The sequence below is a fragment of the Schistocerca nitens genome, chromosome 3, assembly GCF_023898315.1.
Source record: "Schistocerca nitens isolate TAMUIC-IGC-003100 chromosome 3, iqSchNite1.1, whole genome shotgun sequence".
NCBI classification, from domain to species: Eukaryota; Metazoa; Arthropoda; class Insecta; order Orthoptera; family Acrididae; genus Schistocerca; species Schistocerca nitens.
This window is the reverse complement of record NC_064616.1, coordinates 405,235,776-405,254,042: the sequence shown is the minus strand read 5'-3', so window position 1 is coordinate 405,254,042 and position 18,267 is coordinate 405,235,776. Positions and strand designations below refer to the sequence as shown.

The 18,267-nt window shown below is 38.8% G+C and overlaps 1 protein-coding gene across 1 annotated transcript in view; it reads left to right on the top strand.

Annotated features, from left to right (window-relative positions):
• The window catches only part of LOC126249613 (solute carrier family 41 member 1-like), a 106,059-nt gene extending 93,251 nt beyond the window's left edge, over positions 1–12,808 (top strand). The window contains exons 8-9 of the mRNA XM_049951278.1: positions 73–221; positions 12,450–12,808. Coding sequence (XP_049807235.1) covers positions 73–221; positions 12,450–12,635 — 335 coding nt within the window. The 3' untranslated portion in view covers positions 12,636–12,808. The remainder of the gene's footprint in view (positions 1–72; positions 222–12,449) is intronic.
• The last annotated feature ends 5,459 nt before the right edge of the window (positions 12,809–18,267 follow it).

Here is an 18,267-nt window from a genome sequence, read left to right as displayed (position 1 = left end):
CTTGTACATTTAGTTTTTGTTTTTGTTGAAGTTTAGTTTTCATACATTGTGGATTAATATTTTATGTTGCAGGTCCCCATGCTCGAACTACGAGAGTCCTTATGTTGATGGTAGTTCCTGGTCATCTAATTTTTATTTACACCATTAATTATATGAAAGGTGGTCATACTTCCCTTACACCACTGTTTGTATTTGTGTACCTCTGTGCAGCTTTTGTTCAGGTAATCAAGATATAATTTTCATATAATTTATGTAACTATGTTTGCAATGTTCTTTCAAAAGATATTCTCAAGTGATCTACTTTTCGCTCACCATGCTAAGCATTTGTGTTTTGATTAATTATTAGCACAATACATTTACCAGTACATTGTTTTCAATTTTTTGTGCCAAATATGTCATCTATCCTTATGGGCTCTTATCTGAAAGAAGACATAAGAATGTGGCATAGAAATTGTGAAAATTTCTGTTCTCAAAACTTTTCCCTAACTGCCAAAGTAGTATTTGTTATGATGGTACATGTCCTCTTTGCTAAACCCATACAGTAAGCAGATGAGTAAGGGTAAGTTCAAACCTGGTCCAACAGTTTGTATCAAATTTTACACCATATCAATTTTAAGATATGCTATGGTGATTCCACAGTCGCCAAGTACGTGATAGTTAACCGCATCAGATGGTGCTTATGAGTTCTGGGTCTGCACCACAGCAGGTTTGATGCAACCATATTAGTTAATATTGTGGGTCATCCCACAAGCACAAGTCCTTTTGGTTGTCAATATTTTTTGGTGGCTTCTTCCATCAGCTGTACCCTGTAGCATCAGATTTTAAATGCTTTGTCTCCTTTTCATATTATTTCTTTCCATCTTTCTTTCCTTTCCACTGGTCTGTAGTGTTCTGACCTAAACATGTTTTTGGAACCAGTTCCCTTCTGTTCTTCAATATTTGGCAGTGGGTGGGTTCTTTCATTGAAGAAAACATTTTTACCTGTGTGCGATGGTTCACCTTTCCCTGTCAGAGATGTCATTGATAGTGACTTCCAGATTGGTAGTCATATTTTATTTGTGGCTTATTGGTTGATACTTATAGTATAAAGAACTGTGGACCATTGAATAAGAACAAATTTCTTCTTTGCTCACAGTTTTCATTTGTATAATTTATATTTTCAATTTTTGGAGTATTTTAGATTCGAGAACAGGGCTGTTGAATTTTGATGAACTGGAAGCTTAATACACTCCAAAACTGCAACTTATTGACCCATGTACTGCACAGTGTGTTAGACTGAATCTAGCTTGTGAACTGTGTTAACCTAACAGGAACTATTGAAATGCTGCAGTATTGACATGACCAACTGTACTGACTATTTGATGGAAATTAGAGTTGGATTTTTACTTACACCACAGTACGCAGACTACAGGGTAATGTTTTAAAAAGGATAGAACATCTGAAGATAATGTGATAATGAGACTAATGCAAAAGTATGATTTTGAAATCAATCTTTTGAATGTAAATAAATATGGCAGTTGAAAGTAAATAATAAATATGAATAATGGAAAGAGCAAAGTTAACCACTTTCCTTATAGTTGAGGCGGGGAGGTATCAACAGGCACATAAACAAGACAGAAAGTTGTTGGCTTTTAGACATACTTGTCTGGAACTAATAGAATACAGAAACACATGTGTATATACCTATACACCCATATGTTGGCATGGCTATATTGATCCACCTGAATGCATTGTGCCAGCACTGGAGTTGGATAGTAATGTGGGGTTGTCACGTGGAGTGGACTAGGGGAGAAATAGGCAGGTATTTGTTTAGAGGGTTGGGGATAGGTGACTGGTAGCTGGGAAGGTGAGGGATTATATGTCATGCTGGTGAGGTGAGCGTGTTTTGTCTGGGCAAGGGTAGCTGATGTGGAGAAGTAGATTGAGAGGCCAAAATAGGACAGAGGAAGAGGGCAGCTTCAGATGTGAGGGTATGAATGCGAGATACATGAGCTTAGGGTCATCGAGCAGGGGCTAGCGGGTACTGAGGCCACAAGTATTACAGGATCAAAGGTTGTGTTGCAACGACAAACCTTTATCTACATAATTGAGCAGGGAGAGAGGGGGATGTTATGGGTTGTGACGCAGGTTTTGAAATAGAGCATGTTCTCAACAGTGTGTTCTTTTGTTGGCTGGCCAATTGTGCAGGTGGCCAGAGTTTAGTGGTGGCCATTGCTGTGGGCAGCTGTTTGATTATCATGCCCACATAAAATTCTCTGTAGAAATTGTGGTAGAGATGGCACATGATATGATATGACTGTTTTCTCAGATGGCCCTGCCCCTGATGGGAGAGAAGAGAGGACGGGAGGGGAGATGCTGGGTGGATACACAGGACATTTCTTGTACATGAGTCTTCTGCAGGGGTAGGACCCATGTGGCAATTGGTTTGTAGTGTGGCATTGGGATGGACTGCCATATATAATTTTTTTTTTTTTTTAGATCTGGTGGACAACAAAATACTGCTTTGGAAGGAGTGGGAAGTATTGTGGCTAGGGTCTTCCTGGTTTCCAGGCATGGTGTAGAGTAGCTGAAGTCGTGTTGAAAAAGATGGTTAAGTTCCTCCAGTCCACAATGTTATTGGGTAATGAGGGGGTGTGCTAGTTTCTAGCTGATTCGTGGAAGTTGTTGGAAGATCAGGGGCATATGTGGATGTAGTCCCTTCATCACCCAGTACTCCCAGCATAGCATCTCCTGACAGGAGTTGTTGCTCCAGCTGCTTAATGGTAGCAAGAACTGAATTGTCTATTCCAGAAGAAGAGAAATATTTCTTTCCAGTGTAAAGTCCCTGCACAGGTGCTGCAAAACTTGGTGCCAGGAGTGACTACTACTTCTTCTTCTTCTTCTTCTTCTTCTTCATTATTGTCTTCACGATGACTTACTTAGTTTGTTCATTCACTATAGCATCATGTAGTTCAGGTACTTCCACCTGGGATGTGGAATTCAGATAACGTTATCACAAGTAATAGTCCTGAAGATCCCCAATAGCCTTCTATTTTTGTCTAAAGACACATCTTTTTCAGTGGTGACTGATGCTGTACATTAGCTAGCATCTAGAAAACAGTTCATTGGAGCCTTTTGCATAAAAGAATTCAGATAGCAACAAACATGTGTAGCCTGTCAAATATTGTTTCATTATTTCTTTCGAAAAACGAATTAAGATTTCTGTACAACTAATATTCTGTATTTTGTCTCGAGGAAAACATCATCAGTGTTTGGAAGAAATGATGTTATCCTCAGATACACATGAAATCTATTGACAATAACAACTATCTTTCTTCTTGTTGCATCAATTTTTCACATCTAAAGACCATAGAAGCTTCAGGGAAATTCCTGCCACCATTTGTACGTTACCACTGAAGTCAAAAGTGCACGGCAGTGTGTCTACAGTCTTAAAACAACAGGGAATTTTAAATCTCCCATTTAGTAATAGTGGCTACTTTCCACTCCCACCACTATTGATGGACAGCAGTGCCTTAAGTCTCTCTCTCTCTCTCTCTCTCTCTCTCTCTCTCTCTCTCTCTCTCTCTCTCTGTGCATGTGGGGATACGGGGAAATGAACAAGCTGACAGCTGCCAAGGAAGCCTGCAGGTTACCGGAGGTGACACAATGTTCTATTCCTTTGCAAGGTGTCGTTTCTGTGCTGCGGCGGAAGTATATGCAATTGTGGGAGGAGGAATGGCTGGCGGTGAGGGAAAATAAGCTGCGGTTGGTGAAACCCACCATCCAGCCGTGGTGTTCCTCCTGCCGGTCACCTAGGCGTGACGAAGTGACCCTTACACGTCTTCGCATAGGGCACTGTTCTCTTACGCATGCCTTCTTACTATGGCGAGAGGAACCCCCTCTGTGTGATGCCTGTGGTGTACGAATCACTGTACGCCACATTTTAGTTGAGTGTGATTTATATCGTTTTGTCAGGGCGGAAGTTAATATTAGTGGGGATATGCCCTCGATTTTAGCCGATGACGAGGCGAGTGTCAAGAAAGTTTTAAGGTACTGTGATGTTTCTGGGCTTCAGCCAAAAATTTTAGGTTGGAATTTTTAGTGTGTTGCCGAGTGGCTTACCACTCCTTTTTATTCTTGTAATAGGCCAGTTCCAAACATGTGCTATGTGTTTCATTTTAACCCCTTCCCCTCCGTTCTCTTGCAGTTCTCATTATGTGCTGTTGACGTGCAAACTGCCTCTGTAGACTTTCACCTATAATTTTAATCCTATTTTTGCACTTGCTGCATTTTAGTGACACTCGTCCGTTGTTGTTTCCGTTCGGGTGCTAAAGACTACACTGTTGAGTGCCCATAACACCATATCCATCCATCCATCTCTCTCTCTCTCTCTCTCTCTCTCTCTCTCTCTCTCTCTCTCTCTCTCTCTCTCTCTCTCTGTGTGTGTGTGTGTGTGTGTGTGTGTGTGTGTGTGTGTGTGTGTGTGTGTGTGTGTTGCTTGGCTTATAATCGTGAATCAATTGTGGCAAAGTATTTCTCTCTATTCCCATCACCTGACATCTTTAATAGTAGACACTTTCCATCTCAACAACTTGTCGTCACTTAAATATTGGCAGAAGAGATTATAACATTTTTATAAACAATCCAGTTTGCCATTTGATGCATTGAAATCTTAGAGACTGATCTTTAGTTGTTTCCTGAACTTTTTGTGCAGTACATATCTGATTATTGGAATGTTACCTGCTCTCATACCTTGAAACTATTTTAAAAGACATAATTTCTATGTTTTCAAGTTAATGTGTATATGTTCATCCTTTACAAACTGTAACAAAACATGTGCTTCAGTGTTCAGGAGGCTTCTTTATTTTTCATTGTTTCCTACAAAGAAGATAGTACCAAACTGTAAATTTCTTACCAATGTTAAGTTTAATGCTACTGTTGTCTTGGACACCATGGATAACCATCAGCTTCTACTGAACCATTACTTTTCTTCTTTTACAGGCTATACTAAGAGACACTCTTTGCATGCAAATTGACACACGTCTGTACAACACAATAGGGTTAAGTACACTTGTCAGAACTGCCACCAGATAACATTGTGCAATACCCACAATATTTTTATTAAAATAACTGTTCACTATCTTCAGGCAGTGATGGTTGCTTTTGTCACTGCTGCAAGACGCAACTGGTGATATGTGGCAGCATTGAAATTGATTGGTCCAGGAGCAGGTGTTACGCATGCACCAATTGGTGTTAACAGCCTCTCCGCACATGTGTAGTTCCTCCTCCTAACCCAATAAATTTCTACAGTGACACCCAATTATCTCTAGCTGTGTCTTGCAGCAGTGATGACAGCAACCACCACAAGTTGAAGACATTGAACAATCTCCCCCACTGCCCCTCGATGAAATATTGTGGGGCTTGCACAATCTTATCAAACAGCAAACCTAAGGAGAGCATTTGCAACAGATCTGTCACAAAAGCTTGGAAAGTCACAGCACAATAGAATTATTTGATGTCTTTGGGAAGTTGAGTTTAATACGATATCAGCTCCCCTGACTTTGATGTAGAATGGGTTTGACTCAATAATATTGATTCATCAGTGAACTCAATTTTATTTCATTTGCTCTAAGTGTGTTGAAAGTTGCTTGGAGGGGAGGAGGGGGGGGGGGGTGACCTAAGACATATGTAAGTATTGATTGTCATTTACAGAGAGACAATCATTGGCACAAAGTTTGTGTAAGTGAAAAGAAAGCCACCAACTCCATGTTAGGACTTTCATCAAAAGCTGGTATTTGTTACAACAAGATTAGTTACAAGCAAATTTAAATAATATTGTTCTTGTGAGAGTTGCAATGGGACCTATGAAAATAGTTTGTAAAAGTGGAAATTTCGTAGAAGTCAGTTCATTAATACCCATACCCTATATAGCTGCTGTGAATATTACAAAAATTGAGTTGGTCTCGAAAGAGCATCAGATTGTGTCTGTGCGTTGGTACTTGTCGACATGTTTTCTGCTCAGATACCATTCAATACAACATTAAAGGCTGTAGGTGTTTGCGTATGGACTGTTATGGATTTTACTTTCTCGATGTCTATCTCCCTCCTGAAAGGGAGATGACACATCAAGAGAGAGTTAACTTGATCCATTAGTTGCCTGTGCCTTTACTCCTTCTGAGTGATTTCAATGCCCAATAACCATTTTGGATGGCGTTAGAACATTTGACAAAGACAGTATAATGTAACAAGTGGTCACAGATCTTGACCTGTGTTTATGCAGGGTAGTGACCTGTTATGGAAAATTGGGAATTCTCAGGTAATTTGAATTTACTGAGAAATTTGGAAGTCTCAGAATTCTGAAAGATTTGCAAAATTCTGAAAGACTGTGGGGAGAACTGAACCGTTCATTAAAAGAAACATAATGAATCATTTTGTCACAAATCGCTTGGAGATATGCTTCAGAAAGAAGTGGGTGTGACCATGTAAGGAAAGGTGAAGGATTTGCATTGGATTATATTAATGTTTGTTGCGTGAGATCTGCTCCTTTGCGGAACTTGAGAAAACTTCAGATTTGTCAGTGGGTACTTGGACTCCAGGTGTTCCTCATTGCATGATTGTAAATACAATGAATTATAACTTCAGCATAAGAATTTGTCATATAATTGTGAGGTTTTTTTGTTAGGTTAGATTAGTATTCAGGCTTCAGTTTTTTTACTAATTTCAGTGCAAAGTAGTACTTTGTGGATTTTCTCTCTGTCATGCTTAAGTTAACAATGATGATAGTGTGAAGTGTGTTGTGTGTCCACTTACAGACATGGCATCACCATGAAAGTCCGCTGATATTAAATTCCAGTTACAACAGTTCGAAATGTGTTCCTGTAATGTTTTCTCATATAGTTAAGGTTATTGCATAGTGTCGCAGTACGGCAGGGAATGATGATGGATGTCAGTAATGAAGGAATTTCCAAGGGTGGCAAAAGACAACTTACAGTCCACAGCCAAGAATAATGCACGTGAAAGTAATGTGGCAATGACGGAGTATCTGTTCTTATCCATACACTATGCTTTGACGAAACCTGAACAAAAATCTTTCCATTTATTTTGCTTTTTCCATTTTTCACAACTTCAAAGATGTTAGACACATTATGTCGATATGAGCCTATGATTCACTTTGGTCCCACACATAAAATGATATGATTTTACACACAGTATAATATAGTGCCTGATAGTTGTTACGTCTACATCTACATATATACTCTGCTAGCCACCAAGCAGTGTGTGGCGGAGGGCAGAATTTGTGCCAAAGTCATGTCCCCCCCTCCCCCTCCCCCTCCCCCTCCCCCTCGCGGATCGCGCGAGGGAAAAACGACTGTCTGAATGCCTCAGTATGAGCTCTTATTTCCCTTATCTTTGAGTGATGATCATTACGTGATTTGAAAGTTGGTGGTAGTAATATATGCTCTACATCCTTGGCGAAGATTGGATTTCCGAATTTAGTGAGAAGCCCCTTCTGTTTAGCGCGTCGTCTATCTCTAAGACTGGACGAACCAACATATTGTAAGCTATTTTCTTTGTTGAAGGACTGCATCGCTTCATGATTCTACCAATAAACCGCAATCTGGAGTTCGCCTTACCCGTTACTTGTGTAATCTGATCATTCCATTTGAGATCATTTCGAATAGTCACACCCAGATACTTGACTGATGTTACCGCTTCCAAAGACTGATCATTTATTTTGTACTCATACAGTAATGGGGATTTTCGCCTTGTTATACGCAATAGGTTACACTTACTAATATTGAGAGATAACTGCCAGTCATTACACCACACATTTATTTTCTGCAAATCCTTATTGATTTGTTCACAACGTTCGTGTGATACTACTTTCCTGTAGACTACAGCATCATCGGCAAACGGTCTAAGGCTGCTGTTAATACCATCAACCAGATCGTTTACGTAAATCGTAAAAAGCAGAGGACCTATTACGCTGCCCTGGGGCACACCTGAAGTTAATCTTGTTTCTGTTGAAGTTAACCCGTTCAGGATGACATACTGCTCCCTATCTGTTAGAAAACTTTCTATCCAACTGAATATGTCATTGCATAGACTGGAAGCGTGCACCTTTTGTAGCAAGTGACAGTGTGGAACTGAGTCGAACGTCTTTCGAAAGTCGAGAAATATGGCATCAACCTGGGAGCCGGTATCTAGAGCCTGTTGTATATCATGCACAAAGAGGGCCAGCTGTGTCTCCCATGACTGCTGTTGCCTAAAACGATGCTGGTTTCTGCAGATGAGCTTCTCAGAGTCTAGAAAGGTCATTATGTCTGAACACACAATATGTTCCATGATTCTACAACAAATCGATGTCAGTGAAATTGGCTGGTAATTATGTGCATCTGATTTTCTACCCTTTTTATAGATTGCTATGATCTGAGCGTTCTTCCAGTCCCATGGAACTTTCCGCCGTTCCAATGATCTCTGATAGGTGACGGATAAGAATGGTGCTATATTTGTAGCATAGTCAACATAAAATCTGACGGGGATACCGTCTGGGCCAGATACCTTTCTGGCATCTAAGGATCTTAACTGTTTTACAATCCCAGATATACTAAACACTATGTCAGCCATTCTTTCGTTTGTTCAATAATTGAAAGGGGGAATGGTGCTGCAGTCCTCTATCGTAAACGAGTTTTTGAAAGCTAGGTTTAGAATTTCTGCCTTCTGTTTATCATCATCAGTTACATTACACGTACTGTCAGTAAGAGAAGGTATTGAATTATTTGTAGCGTTCATAGATTTTATGTACGACCAAAATTTTTTGGCGTTATTTTTAGAATCTGCAGATAAAATATTGCTTTAAAATTTGTTAAGAGTCTCTCATTGTCCTTCTGACAGCTGCTTTCATTTCACATAATTTCTGTTTGTCAGCGGGGCAGTGACTGTTTAAAATGACTGTGCAACATTCTCTTCTTTCTCAGCAACTTCCTGATATGTTTGTTGTACCAAGGTGAATCCTTTCCCTCCCCTATACTTTCGCTAGGCACATACTTGTCTAGCACATGGTGGACAATACCTTTAAATTCCGGCCAAAGATGCTCAATATCTTTGTGTCCCGCGGTGATGCTTGGAGCTGACTATGAAGATATTCATTAATGACACTTTTATTTGCTTTCCCAAACAAGAAAACTCCTTTTCCACCTACATAGAGGCCACAACGACATTATGGTCGCTAATATCTTCTTCTAGATTAACTTCCTCAAAAATATCAGGTCTCTTTGTCGCCAAGATATCTAATATGTTCACATCTCAAGTTGGTTTTCTAACCAATTGTTCAAGGTTGTATGTTGAGAGTGCTCCTACAATAACATCAGTGTCATGAACTGGTAATTTTTTGGGCCAGCAGTTTGTTTCCCATGGGGAGGAACCTAATCTAAAAAAAAAAAAAAAAAAAAAAAAAAAAAAACCATGTGCATGCCACAAGTACTGTGCTACCCATCTAGCTGCTTCTTGTGTGTAGTGCACCCCTGATCTACCAAGGGGTGTCCTACAACCTTCCACTCAATAGCGTAGGTCGAGGAATCTACAACCATTTTTGTCACAGAGTCGACGTAGCCTCTGGTTTAGATTCTCCACTCGACTCCAAACCAGAGGACCCTGGGTATGATGGTGCAGATCGTCAGTTTGGCTTCCACTCCTCGATAGGTGGAGACCACCTTCATCAATTTAGCCATCCGTCGGAAGGAACCAAGTATTTCCTCGGAACCCCGACGACAGGCATCGTTGGTGCCAACATGCGCAACAGTCTGCAGCTGGCTGCGCCCCGCATGCTCGATATCTGCCGGAAGAGTCTCTACCACATCCTGGACAAGGACTGAGCGAGGTGGCGCAGTGGTTAGACACTGGACTCGCATTCGGAAGGACGACGGTTCAATCCCGCGTCCGGCCATCCTGATTTAGGTTTTCCGTGATTTCCCTAAATCACTCCAGGCAAATGCCGGGATGGTTCCTCTCAAAGGGCATGGCCGACTTCCTTCCCCATCCTTCCCTAATCCGATGAGACCGATGACCAAGCTGTCTGGTCTTCCCCAAACCAACCAACCAACCTGGACAAGGCCCCCCAGCAAGCACACTGAGTGAACATTGGACTTCTTCCCCACCCTAGCCACTATGTTCCTGAGGGGCTCCATGACCTGCTTAACATTGGAGCTCCCAATAATTAACAAACCCCTACCCCCATGTGCCTGTCCGGACCTTGCTGAAGGAGCAGCCACTATCCTGGCAGAAGGTGCAGTCTGATCCGGCTCAGCCTCCCCCCCCCCCGGCATCAGATAGCACACTGAATCTATTAGCAAAGTGCATGGGATTTGGCAGGAGCCTGCTTCCCCCATGCAGCCTTCGCCTTGGGGCTCAAGACCTCGACACAGTCTGCCACCCACACTGAGGTGAGAGTGGGCCAGCCGGATCAGTCGCACCTGAGGTCGGCTCAGTGACGGAGAGCTGTGACATCCCCCCTGCACATCTAGTACAGTAGAGCCTGCCCCAGGCACCCCATCCACACCGCACCTCAAGGTGGCACTCTGGAGCTTGTTGACTGTGGCCAACAAAGCTTCCAGCTGCGTTTGGACTTCGGCCAACTCCTCCTGCATCCGCACACAACAGACACAGTCAAGGCATTAAACTGCATTTCTGGTATTAGAGAAACAGATCAGAATGAGATGGAGCAAGAATTATTACTACCTAACAGTGAAATGTGTGGTCAAAATGACTACACTGCATCAGACCTTGTGAGGCATGGACGCAGTGATATGATTGAGAAGTTCCTGAAAGACTTTGTCGCCACACCTCAAAAAGAACACACTCCAGATTTTGAACGGTTGTCCACACTGCTGAACTACTTACAGTATTTGTGACAATATTATCCAGTACCCTCAGTCTACAGCAGAACAAGGATCCTTATGCATTCAAGAACAGTTTCAAGTGGAGTAATTAATTCCTGCCCTCGTTAATAGTATTCAGCAAGAATATTACAATGTTTCGTGCACCCCCCCCCTCTCTCTCTCTCTCTCTCTCTCTCTCTCTCTCTCTCTCTCTCTCTCTCTCTCTCTCTCTCTCTCCGTCCCCCTCCCTCCACCCCCCCCCCTCCTCTCACCATTCACCGTGTTCCATGGTTTCTGGGGCCTGTGTGAATAGAGGCCACTTTCAAAAAATTAATTGAAGCCAGTTTGGGTTGATGTTATCTGTGTCATGTTGCTGTTTGTAATTCTACTTGCAATTGTATTGCATTCTTATGATTATAGAAATAGGCTGGAGTTAGAAATAATGATGGTATTGCATTGTTATCTTGCCCAGATTTTCATTTGATGTTTGAAAGCAAGTCTATTGTTGTGAACTTAAAATTACAGTCTTGAGATATTAAAGTGTCAATTATGGCACTACGCTACGACCAGCTTGCGTCCACCACTCACTCATCTTGTTGTAGAACCTTGTAGACATCATTGTTGAGAAACAAACCTTTCTAACTTTTCTCATATCAAAACGAATAAAAGTGCCAAACAGTTAGCCCAGGCAACTTTGACACTTGAGAAACACCCACTTTATCACACATCTTATGCTTTAAGTGGAAGAATAGAATTTTACAAAAACTTTGTATGCTTTAAGTTTGAGTGCCATTTGTGAAGTGATGCCTTACAGGAAGTACAAACTGCTATTTGAATCCACAGTATAAGCACATTCTGATACTGTTAGTAACTGTTGATTTTATTGTGAACATTTAAGTGATTTTAAGTGAACCAAGAAATCAATATGTAAACTTTTCAAATGAAAGTTCTGCCATTTGACTGTATTGTTTGTTTGTTCTACTGTATAATCATTCATTTGGCCTTTGACTATTTACAAGTACCACAATTTTGAGCATCATCAGACTTTCATAAATGAATTCACTGTTGAAGTATATTAAACTTGATTATATAATGCATGTCTTACAGCCTAAAAATGTTAACATATTCATGATGCGTGTGGCAGAAATAAAACAAATTGTGACACAATGAATAAGTGTGCCATAAATTGGTCACCAAAAATAGTTGCTACAACTTTTTTTGGTGAACTTATGGCATTGTTATTCAGTGTATGTTACACGATTGTTTTATTTCTGCCAGACACTTTGTGATATGCTCTCTTTTTTATGTCGTTACACGCGCATTATATAACCAAGTTTAATATATTTTGACTATGACTTTTTTAATAGAAATCTGATCATGTCCAGCACTGTGGTACTTGAAAATGACCAGAGGCTGAAATCATGATTGTACACTAGAATAAACAATCTACATAGTCAAACAGCAGAACTTTCATTTAAAAAGTACCAATTGACTGTGGCCCCAAACTGTGTTAAAATTATCAGTATGTAAACTGTGCCATATAATTGATTGAATTTATGTTTTACTATAGTTGTTCATGTAATTTTCTTTCAGGTTGCAGTATTGTTATATGTTGCACACATCATGATTCACTGGATGTGGAAACGAAAAATTGACCCAGACAATTCTGCCATTCCTTATTTGACAGCATTAGGTGATCTACTGGGCATAAGTCTTCTTGCTATTGCATTTGAATTTCTGTATCTTGTTGGTGATCAAGATAATGATATCAATGATTAAGTTACAGTAAGAACTAAACGTGGGGTGCTTTTGTTTTTATGAGTACTCAGATGTGTTACTTTTCTTTAATTTTGGCCAGAAATGTGTGACATTTTGGAGCATTAGTGTTAACTATGGAATTCCAGCAAGTTGTGCATTAACTGTCAGCACTCTGTTAGAGCTAATGTTATCCATTTTTAAAATTTTCCATATTCACAATCCTATTTTTTTTTTTAACTTGGTCTCCAGGCTTGTATATTTTTCACATATTTATTTTTCTGTAGCTAAAATTTTATCATATCTTATTTGTCTTTCTGGAAATGTGTTCCATACAGTGTATTTCGGATCTTGAAATGGTTCTTCTTCTTCTTCTTCTTCTTCTTCTTCTTCTTCTTCTTCTTCTTTTTTTTTTTTTTTTTTTTTTTTTTTTTTTTTTTTTTTTTTTTTTTTTTTTTTAATAATTGCGAAGAAAAATCTGATGTCTGATGACAAGAATGTTGTTCAAGAACTTAACTTATCTAAAAGTGACTGTAGGAAATTTCGTAACATTTATTGGATTTACCAGTTTCTGTATGGAATATCATATTCTGCCCTTGAATACTAATTTTAAGAGATATATGATGTTTGCATATCACAGTCTTCGCTTGTGACTATTTTAAATGTATTTATATGGAATGATTGTTGACTGAAGTAAAGGAATTTACTGTTTGTGTTGTGAAGCTGAATGGTTCCCGAATAATATTTGATCACAGAAAGCTGTGTGGTTGTGACAAATGGAGCCAAACCTTTTTGTGTCATATTGTTTTAAAAAGTAATTGTCCATCTACTTACATGCGGTCTTCTTCAGCTGTTAACTGGTTTCATGCTAAATTTAAAATCTTTGCACAGTATTTATTTATTCTTGAAATTTGCCAAATCACACTTATTATGGCCAATGTGGGATTTTATGATTTACAGTAGAATCTAAGAGGGGTGCAGAATTTTAAAAATACTGAATCAGAAGAAGTAATTGTCATTATATGAAATAAGTTGTATCCATGGTATGAGTATCATGTACAATAACTGTTGACATACAATCTTTTTATTTTAAAAGCCTGAACATATCAGCCAAACTGGTGCATTCAGTGATTGTTGTGTTTGGTGGTTTTATACATTCATTTACTTGTAGACCTTAATCTTTTTGTGAATTCAGAAGTGCAGTCAAACGTTAAGACTGGGTACTGAATGTGGCGGGCCACATCCACTATTCTGTTCTTCAGGTGAGCACTGCCATCTACCATCTTGAGTAGTTATAAGTTTTAAGATTAGTTATGTGTCATAACTCAGCGTGTTAATTAGGTAAATTTAACATTATTATATAGTGTTTCTTTGGGATGTAAATGTCAGTTAAGAACTGAGTAGTATGTGATCTTCAGATTCATGTTTTGTAGAACACTTCAAAGCAAAACTGTAAGTAGTCTTTATGGAAATTTTGCTCCAGTGAAGCATAGTGTCTGCAGCAGATTGTCAGTGTGGTTTGTTTCCCCAAAACAATCACAGCAAATCACTTCTACATTTTGAGGTGTTTGTTAGGTGATTACATTTTCTTTGCCCTTTCCCTGCCCTTTTTTCCATAGTCCATCCATTACTTCACTTTCTTGCAAGTCATTGGACTTCAGGTAACTGAAAGTCTTGGTGCTGTATGCAGACAGTCAACATACAAATTTTGTAACATGCTAGAATGATTACCTTAGACTGTTAAGGTTTAACCTCTCTATAATAATTAGTCATATTAACATTGATGTAAATATTAGAATCCATGAATGGTTTGGCAAACACACAAAAAATAATTAACAATGAGTCTTTGTCAGATGAAGATTAAAAAAAGGTAACCTACAGTCTTGCTTGGAAATGGATTCTGCTCTCTGCAAGATATTTTTTGTATGGAGTTTCTGACTTTGAAACATGACAGTATAACAATTTTCATGTTACATCGTTGGAAGAAGCAGCTACAAACTCTGTTTTGAAAGGGGAAAAAAGCTATTTGCTAGTAAAAGTAATGTGCAGTGTCCAGTGTCAGTATAGAAGTTGTTCAGGAACAAAATATTACTGGTCATTAGTAAACCATCTGTGTTTCTAATAAATTTCCTCTCAGTGATGCTGTTTAACCATCACATTTACACTATCCCATAATAATATTAGCTCAGAACTCTGTGTCACAAGGTTCATGTTCCTGTTGTATAAACTCAGTTTTAAAAAAAGAGGCTAAACTTTTATATTGTTGTGTGCCAAGTAACACTTATGGTCAGTCCATGAGGCATCCTCAAATAGCTTAATGGGAAGAGCAGTCCCACAAAGGCAGGGTCCCAGTTTGTCATAAATATTGAATAGCTATATCTCTGTACAGTTTCAGCTAGCAGTCAAGTCCATTAGAATAGATAATCCCTTTGCCATTTATGGATTTCCCCAGTTACTAATTGTTTGGTAAACCTGATTATGAATCTTCTGATCTAAGTCATTCAAATGCAAGGCGAAGTCTGAATACAGGTATCAGCATGTGACTCTTGTATCTAACAGTGTTTCATATTTTTTGCATATATGTGCCATTGTGCCCTAAATTTCCCCTATCCCCCTATCACCCCCTTCTCTCTCTCTCTCTCTCTCTCTCTCTCTCTCTCTCTCTCTCTCTCTCTCTCTCTCTCTCTCTCGGCTATTGCAGAAGGTCATCGAATGTAGCTTTGCTGTACACAGTTTCTGGAAATAGTTGTAGTGGTTTGATACATGTCATTAAATTATGTAGAATCATTAAGTAGTTAGAAGGCAGGTGAAAGAATTATTGTATTCTGATCCTCCCTCCTGCTAGAGAGAATTGATTCACATTTAGGCGGTCTTCTTCCTCAGCCATGTGTGAACATAAGATCCTGTGCAAAAATCGCAAGCCATACTATGCAAGGGAAATTCTGTTGCACAAATGAATATGGATCAGTCATTACAAATACATAATCCAAAAATGAAGTTTGTAAGTCTCATTTACAAATAATATTGATAATGATAATGATGATGATATTGATGATGATAACAAGTAAAAAACAAAGTTGTGGAAGATATTTCAATGCAATTGTTTCACTTGGGCTGAAGCTGGAATTAAAAATTAAAACACAGGAAATCTGGTTGTGTGAGGGACGTATACATGATTGAGGAGAAACTGCAGACTGAATCATTATTGTCGTTATACTTTTGCAGGAAGAACTAGTTTTGAAAATCATTGTTGTGTAGCAACCACACGGACAAAACACCGGCGTGACATGGATGTATATAAATAATAATATGAAGAGATACTTGTGACAGCAATAACAGGGAGAATTTTTAGACAGAATGATGCAGGCTAAATGGGTTAAGGTAATAGGGTGTGCATGGCTGGAGACAGAAGTGTTTAGTTAAGTGGAGTTGTGAAAGTCAACCATGTATTGCAAGGAAAGACATCATCATAAGAGTTACAACATGCATTTATTTCCAGGAATTGACAAATATTAGAGCTTGAACATTGCTTATTGTAATGATATTCAGGTATTTCTTTCGTTTTGATTGTGTAGGTCTCGTTGATAGCAAGTCTGAAGTTTTCATGCATGTGATATTTATTTCTGGGAATGGCTTCAGGAAATAAATGAGTTGAAATTGTATTTAGTGAAAGTTTTCCAAACTGTGTGTGTGTAGCAGTTGGCTGAGACATTGTCAGTGTCATAAACAGACGATGTAGACAATATTTCGATTAAAATAACTTTGTGACTGAAGTTTCACTGAGTTGAGTAGTAGGTGGTAGCAGCCAGCTAGTCATAGTTTTTTCTCAGGCACTACATTCTCACTGTTTTGTAGGTACATGCAGAGCCTTGTGAGGCATGACTTGTATTCAAGTTGTATCTGATTATAGTTTCAGCACTTCTTCCTTGTCTCTACTGTTCTTTTAAGTCATCTTTGCTTGAGATGTGTTTCATCTCTACCACGATTTAAACCTCCCTTTAGGATTTATAGATGTTAGTTACCAGCATAAAGTAAGCTATCTTAAAATATAACGAACATAATGTAAAAACGGTGAGAAATTAGTCCTTGTGGCAATTTTTTTTTTTTGTTGGCGAAATCTTGCACCAGTCTTGGATATGTTAACTCATTTTGAATTGCCCCCATTTCCAAATTAAAAGTAATTCAGCACTTCTATAAGACTGGACTATTTGTTCTTGAAATGAAAGTATTTTGTATGCTATGCTTTCATTATTGGCTTGGAAGATTTGGAAGATGTGTTCTCTAGTGTGTGTGTGTGTGTGTGTGTGTGTGTGTGTGTGTGTGTGTGTGTGTGGCGGGGGGGGGGGGGGGGGGGGGGGTAAGTGTAACTATCTGTTGCAGAGATTTATGTACTACAGTATTTTAATTTTGCCTTTAGATAGTTGCACAAAGAACTCCGTTTTCAGAGGTTAGTTCCTGGTCCACACAGGATCTTATTCTCTTACCCCAGTTCACATGTCCCTTTATTTGTACCATTTTTGTGTGATGGATGATAATGCATACTTACTATCACTTTGATCCATGAATGCATGAAAAGAATGGGAACCTGGCTTTGAAGAAACAGTGGGACACCTTCTCCCCTTTTCCCTACCATCGATAAAGGGATTTTAGGTTTTGACTAACGCAGTTTTTGCAATCTTTGTATATCAGTCACGTTTCTGGAGCTGTAATAAGCTAGTGAAATTGTAGGTTTTTTTTCCCCTCAAGAAACTGAAAATCACTGAATACTGTTTTAAATATTTTATAGAATTTTTTTGTGAAGCAAGGTCATATGTTTAAAAACTTGAAAAAGTTAGCCTCCCTTTTTGTTGGTAAATTGCTCAGAACTTAAAAACAGTTGTTGTTTTTAAATAGCTGGAAACTAAATGCATTTTTATAATATATTTTCTGTTTTTCTAAGTATTATATGGTATGAGAGAAAAGGTACTTCTTGTCATAACCATCTTGCTATAAATGTGTTGTGATGATACTTTACCAGTGCTTTAATGTCAGCTTTGATAATTCTGTTAAGCAGTGTTATTCAGCATGCTGGCATGAATTTTATATGTGCTTGTGCAGTTGGAAATTTTAGTGTGATATATATTTATACGTGAGTGAGCAGTGATTTTTGATGCCAGGCTCATAATAGTTGAATATCTATACGTAAACTGTAGAATTTGTAGCTACAGCTGAATAACATTTTGCTGTTCAAAGTGTAATGTATAAATATAAATTTGTATGTATGTTCAATAATAAGAGTTCAGGCAACCACTTTAGCATAAACATTCAAATGTGATTTTAGATCTGGTTTTTCACTATGAAAGGTATTGGCACTTGCTTTTGATTTGAGAGACTGATTTCCACACTGATTTATGATCCACATGCAATAAGTTACCTTGCATTTCTCAATGTTTGCTGCCATTATGGATTTGATAACTGCTGTTTGTCCAGTTTTATTCTACAGGAAACAGTGACAGAAACAAAATGTATGCTTCTGTGCCACAGATTAAAAATTTTACCTACCAATAGATTGTGTGGAAAAACAAAATTCACTGAGAAAGGTTACTTCCAGTAACTTCATATGTGAACACTTTTTTGGATCATTCCTGTTGTGTTTTCTGAATATAAATTTTTGGCA